At 35.5% G+C, this 8,251-nt stretch overlaps 1 protein-coding gene and 1 long non-coding RNA gene across 3 annotated transcripts; one reads left to right on the top strand and one right to left on the bottom strand.

The window, feature by feature from the left end:
- Positions 1–1,038: 1,038 nt before the first annotated feature.
- On the bottom strand, positions 1,039–2,947 carry LOC130463744 (uncharacterized). Its single transcript, XR_008923881.1, has 2 exons — positions 2,057–2,947; positions 1,039–1,320 (listed from the first exon to the last, which is right to left on the bottom strand). It is a non-coding gene; the product is annotated as an uncharacterized lncRNA (long non-coding RNA).
- A 1,496-nt stretch (positions 2,948–4,443) lies between these two features.
- LOC130464260 (uncharacterized) lies at positions 4,444–7,433 on the top strand. 2 transcript variants are annotated; one of them, XR_008924636.1, is made up of 3 exons: positions 4,444–5,045; positions 5,127–6,394; positions 6,671–7,433. XR_008924636.1 is itself a non-coding variant. In XM_056833733.1 (3 exons), the coding sequence occupies exons 1-3, from the start codon at positions 6,270–6,272 to the stop codon at positions 7,021–7,023; spliced, it is 321 nt and encodes a 106-aa protein (XP_056689711.1). In that variant the 5' UTR covers positions 4,451–6,269; the 3' UTR covers positions 7,024–7,433. The 2 variants fall into 2 exon arrangements, 1 of the variants encoding a protein (XP_056689711.1); XM_056833733.1 differs by having other exon boundaries at positions 4,451–6,394; positions 6,671–6,758; positions 6,916–7,433.
- Positions 7,434–8,251: the final 818 nt, after the last annotated feature.

Raw genomic sequence — 8,251 nt, 5'->3', positions numbered from 1 at the left:
AACGCCGGAAAGCGAAGAAAAGGCGTGAGAATGCTCGGAAAGGTAAGGGTGCTAGCTCGAGTGGCACTTAGGTGCCATTCTACCTCTCCCCCATCATTTTAGTTGTTATGGTATGCTCTACATTAGCTTGGGGGAGAGGTGAGCTACATGGGTGGATAGGTTTGTTTTGTTTTCTTATGGTCTTTCCTAGCTTGGGGGGGGGGGGGGGGGGGGGGGGGGTGTTGGTTGAAGCTCCATGTCTCTTTGTTTGCTACTTCTTGCCCACGTCGTGTGGGATTGCATGTTTGTTGACTTCTTCTTGATGGTTGTTGTTTTGTCCAAGGTGGCCCTTGTATACTAATTTTTTGTATTCATTGAGTTTGTTTCCCTCGCGCCTCCTTGAGTTGGAGGTCATTTCATCTAGCATTTCCATGCATGGTGATCTTTATAGTGAGTTCGTTGTATTTTCGGTTCTTTGCGGGACTTTCTCCCACGATACTTCCGGTAATATCACTCTAACTCTTGCATTCTTTAGGATTGGGCATATTTCATGTTGGTGCATTGGTTGGAAGGGTAGTTGCGCCTCCCCTTGTTTTGTTTTAGGCCTTGAGGACACGGCCTATTCAACCTAAAACCTGCTTCATATAACCTGTTGCTGATCTGACCAACCGAATCACTACACAACAGCCAGGACTACAACCCACATACCAAAACACTTGGAGAAGACCAGCAGCTCCAGCCTGCTAAACCTCAAGCAACCAGGCTTGAAAAATGTTCTTGTAATATACAAATTAAATACTTCGTAATTATTTAAGACTTGTGAGTAAAAGGACACTAACTTTGACATTTGGCTCACATCCCTAGCCAAGGGAACTAACCAGCTAAGAACAAAGCAGAACAAACGCTTCTAAAATAATAGGAGTACTATAAATGTCATAGGATGTCGTTCTTGATTTAATTCCATCCAAACAAAGAGTAGTTACAAAATAAAACAGTCAAAAAAAAAATTTATATGCATCAATATAAAGAGCATATTAACAAAATTAACAGACCAAAAAGTATTAAAAATATAATATAGTTATATATTCTGCTGTTATCGTGAACTGTGTATATAGGAGTATCTTTTGGAAGACACTTCCGGTAAAAACTTAAGTAATTAATACTTGGAATTGAAGGGTCAAATAAATGTTACTTTTGTCTCAAATAACACTAAATGGTCTATTCTAGCACTCTTTATTCATTGTACTTTGCTTAATTTCTCAAATCTTGAATTCCTCTATTCGTAATTGAATTTCTCCTCTCATAAGTGCTTTTACTAATATTACACTGTAATCTTCAACCCTACACAAAAATAATGAGATCAATAAGTGCCCAAGAAACATCATATAAGAAGAAACAGGGGATCATATAACATGAAAGAAGATTGAAGCTAAGCTACAAGAACCGGACAGAAAAACCATAAAACAATAGAACTAGTAAGGATCTATAGACACTTAAACCAATTAAAGGAAACCGGCCAATAACTTCCACAACAACTAAAATCATCTAGCTTAACATAAGTCTATATATCACAACTATGTATACATCAGCAAACAAATTCCAAAGTTACTTTACTATTTCTATTATGGGAAATTATAGAAAAGTAGTTAAAAATTAGATAATTAAGCAACTACTCGAGTACACCTTCCACCTCTCTCCATCACATGTTAACCTATCAACAATTAGGGAAAAGTGACATTTTATCATAAGCTTTCAATAAGGAACTTAGCTCCTCCTTATCACCAACGCATATCATGCCTTATGTCATGAAATTTCTTAAAACCCACAGTTGGTTTGATCGATAATAAAAATAGACAGGTCAAATGACAGAGTATATTACAATCTACAGTAATACATGATGAATAGATGCAACAAAGAAAAAATTATATAGGTTGCATATTTATGTATTCTTGTGCCTGGACACTATATAACTCCAAAATAACAAAATTCTGTAATTGGTTTGGTGTTAGAACTTGATATATCTTTTGAAATCACCCTTTCAATATTAAAAGTATAAGGAAGAGAAAGAGAGTAGTACCTCCAAAGCTTACTGCAACTGCTAGCCATTGATTAGAAGGAATTAATTCACATAACTTTGAGATTATGATAGCTTGTTGCAATTCATATTATATAAAGAGATATCTCTAGACCATAAAAAAATAAAAAAAGATCGAACTTACACTAATAAGAAAGCACCATATATGCAGTACAATTTACCAAAGTGATAGGATAAGGCCATAACCCTTCTATGGATTTGCAAAAATAAAAAAATATCTTTATCAATGGTATTTGATTAAATCTGAGAAGAATGGTGGAATGTTGATTAAAATGGAAATTTTGGAAAGTTTCTTGTATATGTTGAATAAAAAGAAAAGGAAAAATTAGAGAAAAAGCCAAAATTAGAGGAAAACAAGGCAATTAGAAAAGTTTCACTTGAAACACAGAAAAAAAAAAAAAAGGAGAAAAGGGAAGCAAACAAAAGTTCAAACAGATGTTTAGTTTGGTTTTGTTTGTTGAATAAGCTTTGGGGAACCCCAAAAAAGTGGTATAGTTTGTTTTAGTCCAATCTTCTTGAGTTAAGTTCATTTTGATGCTTCACTTTAGATTTTAGCTCCAAATCCCAAATTTTTCCACACCCTTCACCCTAGCCTAACATTAGACCTTAGAAGTCATTTTTACCTTAGAGAGTTGAGTCATTTTCGGTGGAGGGAGGAATAAGTAAAGCCTATGGAGCGAGTTTGTCATGCCAAGATTGTCGTGTAGCGTTCTTTTCTCTCTTAAAATTCTATTCTTTTCCGGCACCTTCGTGGTGTCATGAGAAACTATCATTGAGGGTGGATTTGAATATAGAGAGGGGACGCAATAAGTTTGGTTGTGGAGGGGATAGAGGATTGTAAACTTCTTAGTTCTTTATGCTTTGCATGTGAATCTTTCACTCGACCTTTGGACATCTATTAGCATGCAATCGTTTATTGACTTAGAAATATTTTCATTCTCTTTTGCTTATTCCATAATAAAAACCCGGTTCTAGAACTTTTGTAGTTTTTCTTTTTCATTTATTTTCTTGTTTTTAGTATTCTTTTCTTTTAGATCTTGCCTTGGCTATTTTTGGAGAGTTTTCGTTTAATAATGTTTATTTTATGATTTTGCTTCTACTTCTAGTTTAATTTTAATTCTCCATAATTCTTAGTTTAGATCGTATTCCTTATTTTAATTACATTTTTATTCGTTTATTTTGATTTTGTAAGGACTTGGACGAATTCAAAAGGAAAAGAAGGAAATTTAAGTAAGTGGTGCGCTCGCACCAAATACAAAGCGCCCACACCCAAATAGGTGTGCCCGCACACGAAGGGAAGACCCTTTGTATATTTTTTGAAAGAAGCTATTGGAAATAGTCGTTTTGAGTTTTCCAGAGAGATGTGCCCGCACTAGTACATAATTGAGTTTATGTAACACCTAAAAAGTGTTACATAATGTGGCAAAGGTGTTATCATAGATAATAGGTAACACTTTAGTGGGTGATACATCCGCCCATGTTCCCTAAGGTCTTATGTAACACTTTGGGTAACGTATGATAACATTTTTAAAAGTGTTACTATAAATCCTCTTATGTAACACTTATTTATATCATTGGTATCATTTTTGAAGTCTTACTTGTTATTTCTTATGGAACACTTACTTATATTTGGTAACATTTTCCAATCATATAGTAACACTTTTTCCGACATTATGTATCACTTTTTGCAAACTAATGTAACACCTTGTTGAATATTAGGTAACACTTTTCAGTCATCGTTTGACATATAGTAACACTTTATTCGACATTATGTATCACTTTTGCAAACCAATGTAACACCTTGTTAATTAATAGGTAACATTTTTCTTTAAAAAAATATTATTATTATTATTACTATTATTATTATTACTACTACTACTACAATGATTATTATATGCAACATTTATATTTTTTTAGTTTTTTAAAATATAAATATTAACATGTACAACAACCACGAATGTGAAATTAACATATACAATAGACAATAATTTAAATTGATAAATTTCATAGTTGCTTAAAAAAACATCCACAAACACCAATTTTTTTGTTTGGCCATGCAATATAATAATCGAAACAAAAAGAAAGTTAACCGAGGTCAACTTCGGTCTCTAGACCATTAAATCCAACAAAAGAAAAAAAAAATACTTCCTAAATAACCAGCCTGCAGTAGTACATCCAAGAAAAAGCAAACAAAAACATCACACAGCAGCTCCAAGCACACAACAGCTCCTTAGCACACAAAAGCTCCAAGCAACATCAACACCTTACCAACAGCATCACCTCAAGCAACAACAGCACCTCAACCTATTTAATCCTACCAAAATAGAAACCGAGTAAAATAAATCTCTCAAAAATAAACACCACCAAACTGTCACCTCGAAACTGAAAAACATAAAACAGAAACTGCATGCTCCGATCCTCAAGCCAACATCATACATTACGTGTTAGGACCTCCTCCATATGACTGAAACACCCATAAAGCTCCTTTAAACTCAGCTACTGCAGCTTAGTACAACAATCAGAACACACAAAAAAAACCCAGCTAGCAAACATGAACTAGCAGACCCAGACAAGTCGGAACTACAGTTGAAACTGTTTGATCAAGATCTAACATCTATACCCCAATGTCCTTCAATACAAGAAGAAAAACCAATAAATCTCTATTAAGACACTTCGAAACTCAAACGTTATGAAATTTGTGGTTTACCGTACGAAGGGTTTGGGGATCCTCTGCAATAGTCGCAATTACTGATAGTAAACCGACTCCTCCTTGGGCCATAATCATCTCTTGGTTGGTTTCTGAAGTGACAAGAAAAGAGAAACTTAATAGCACAAAAATGAAAAAATAGTGGAAGAATGCCAGAAAAAGAGTTAGCTAAACTCAACATTCATTGTCAAATTTGCAATAGCACTAGCAGCAACTCGATGTATGGTCTCATTCTGAGAGCTTCTAAGAAGATTCAACAAGGAAGTAAGCCCACCTGCCAATCTTCTCTGTTTTGTTTCTGCAAGATCATGGACAGTCAAATCACAAAGTTTTCTAACAATATAGGTGGTCAAGCTCATCTAATACAGTTGCAGTTAATGAATACCATCCAACACACATAGACAATGTCAGGTATGTACAATATACCTCGAATAAAAAGGAGAAAAAGAAAAGAATAAGACAGTTCATGAACATAATCAATCAAGAATCAATAAAAAAAAAAAAAAGGAAATACTTGTTCTTTGTAGCTTTAGTGATTGTAGCAGTATTCAGTTGATTCACTCAATAATTTTAGAACATAATCAAAAACATTGTTTACCCATAAACGAAGCTGATGATTAAAAGTAAATCTAACAAAATAAACTGAAAACTAGGAGGAATATATTTACAGATATTTGTTGAATTTATTAGCAGCACCAGGTTGTTACTTATTTGTTGTATTGCTAGTCTGCAACAATTACATTATAATCAGTCAGTTGTACAAGTAAAGAAGTGATCAACATCATCTCATCACTCACTAAATCAAGTAGAAACCAACTTCTTACCTATGATATAGTGTTTAATTGAACCAAATCTGCAGAAAACAGATAATCTTCTCACATTTAATCCCATAAAACCATAAAGTCAACAAATACATAACAATCAGGCAAAAGAAAAAATTACCAAAGCAATTCAGATTCTAGCCTGCATCAGTTAGGGTTATTTTAGAGCAATTTGACCGAATTTCAACATAAACCCAAAGCTAATTGATTTAATCCATCAGTCCACAAAAGCAGGCCCGGCCATTGGGCGGTCTGGTCGGATACACGGCACCGGGCCCAAAATTTAGGGGGGCCCAAATTCTTTTTCGCCAGTTGCATTAAAACTTTAAAAAAATAAAAAATAAAAAATTAAAGCATCTTCTTCCCTTCCCTTCCCTTCCCCGTGAGTTCAGTCAAACATGCAAACCCCAACTTCCTAAAATAACTCTTCAAATTCTTATTCTCTCTCCTTCTCATGATTTGATTTCCAAAAAATAGTCAATTAATTCTCTTAATTCCCTTAATTATCTCTCCTAAAAATACTCTAATTGACTGAATTCTTCTCCTACCTTCTCTGCAATTATGAAAAAAGTACCGTTCATCCTTGTTTTCCTCTCTATCAATTCATTCTCTGAAATTACCCATCTAAATTCATGGTATTCAACGGATAAATTTCATTTATTTATATATGTATCAAGAAAATCTCTTAAATATCAATATCTACTTCGAATTATTTTCAATTCAAATAGCCCTTCATTCCTTCAATAACGATGCAGTTGGACCTGAGGCTCTGAACTATAAGTCTATAATCAGGTATATTTTCTCTCGCTTCCATGGCTTTTTGTATTTATTTCATCAGTTTTCAATTTTTTTCCGGCCGGTTTGATTTTGTTTCTTAACATCAGTTTTTGCAGATTTTATTTTGTTCATCTAATTTGGGGTAAAATTGTTAGATATTTTTGTCTCCGAAATTTCATTTTTCACGTTTTTGTTCACCGTTTGAAATAGATTTGTTTTTATTTTAATTTGTTTGGTTTGAACTTAGATTAATGCGAGATCTTCTCTGTTTCATGTCACTTTATATTAAAGAGGGGAAATCGGGAGTTGCAGTTCGTTATTGGAAGGCCGGAAGCAATCAATTTCTTCTCTTTCTTCGTTTGACAAGCATTCAATCCAGGTTGTATCTATCTTTCTCAATGATTTTATTGCTATAATTTTTATGTATTTTTGAATTGTTGTTTGATTGTTCAATAACTTGGTTAATTAGTTTGTCTTTGGTTTTGTTGCCTTAGATTCTGGTTTGCTCAGGCCAATCTGTTGTTGTTGTTGTGTAGGCCAGTTGTTGTTCAGGCCTCTTGTTCAGATGTGTTCCTGCTGTGCAAGCTTACTGCAGTCTGCAGGTCTGCTTGACTGGTGTAGCGGTGTACAGGCTGTCTGACTGAGTGACTGATGCAGCTGGTGCATTGTATCTATGTTGTTGCAGTGTGTATTTGTTGATGGTGTGTTGTTGTTGTGCTCTACTACTGCAGTGTTGCTTGCTCTGTTGCGTGCTTGTGCTCTTATCGTAGTTAATTTGTTGATGGTGTAGTGGTGTACAGGCTGCCTGACTGCAGTGACCGGTGCAGCTCCTGCATTGTATCTTATGTGATTTTTGTTTGGGATGCGGGTTCGTGCTCCCTTAGCGGTTTTTTCTGTTTGAATGTTGTTTAGTTTTTACCTTTTGGTAATAAAAATTATCTTATTTACCAAAAAAATAAATAAATAATAGGTTTATAGTTAATAATTCCCCTCAAATTGTTTTTAGGGGCCTCATATGAGCTTCATTGATAAGCTTAGCACAGGGCCACCAAATTCTCGGAGCCGGCCCTGCACAAAAGTACATTATGAAATCAGTTGTAAAAACCTAGTAAATCACAACCAGGACTGTTAGGTTATGATACATATAACTGAATATAAATCATGCGGAAAAACCATAAAGCCAGGAATCCAAATTAATTGCCACATAACAATTAGCATAATTTAGGACACATACACTTTGTAGCGTGCCCTCCCTAGCTGCGCCCGAACCGAACAAGAACAAGCCTAGGACTCCAAATGTCGTTCCTCCGTAGATAGTCCACAACACGTTCGGATCCGCCTTAGATTTAATTAACTAGAATTGCACTATGTAATATTTTCGAATATTATGGAAAATAAAAATCTCAGTTTTAAGCCTAAAACATATATGAATACTTGAATTATTCGATCCATAAATTGTGAATATCATCACCTATTTATAGAGTAGGAATATGGAATTGGAATTTTACTAGGACTCAAGAATTCTAACTCTATTAGAATTAGAGTTCCATTAAAACTAGTAATTCAGAAAATTAATCTAATCCTAATCACTTAAGGATTCGATGTATGCACAAAATCCAACACGCACACGAGCACGGCCCACATGCGAGCAGCCATGCCCGCGCGCGCCCGAAGCCCATCGCTGGCAGCCCACACGAGCTCGCTGCCTCGCAGCCCATGCGCTGCCTCACAGCCTTGTTGCTCGCAGGCTTGGTCGCAGCCTTGGCGCGTAGGGCCTGGTCTTGCGCTGGGCCTGGCGTGCCTTTGGATGCTTGTGTCGCGCGCTGGGCTTGCTAGAAGTGGGCCTGGCTTCGTGCTGGGCCTTCGTCTAGC

The sequence above is a fragment of the Spinacia oleracea genome, chromosome 6 (genome assembly GCF_020520425.1).
Source record: "Spinacia oleracea cultivar Varoflay chromosome 6, BTI_SOV_V1, whole genome shotgun sequence".
Lineage (NCBI taxonomy): Eukaryota > Viridiplantae > Streptophyta > Magnoliopsida > Caryophyllales > Amaranthaceae > Spinacia > Spinacia oleracea.
The sequence above is the reverse complement of the archived record's forward strand: the minus strand, read 5'-3'. Positions and strand labels throughout refer to the sequence as shown.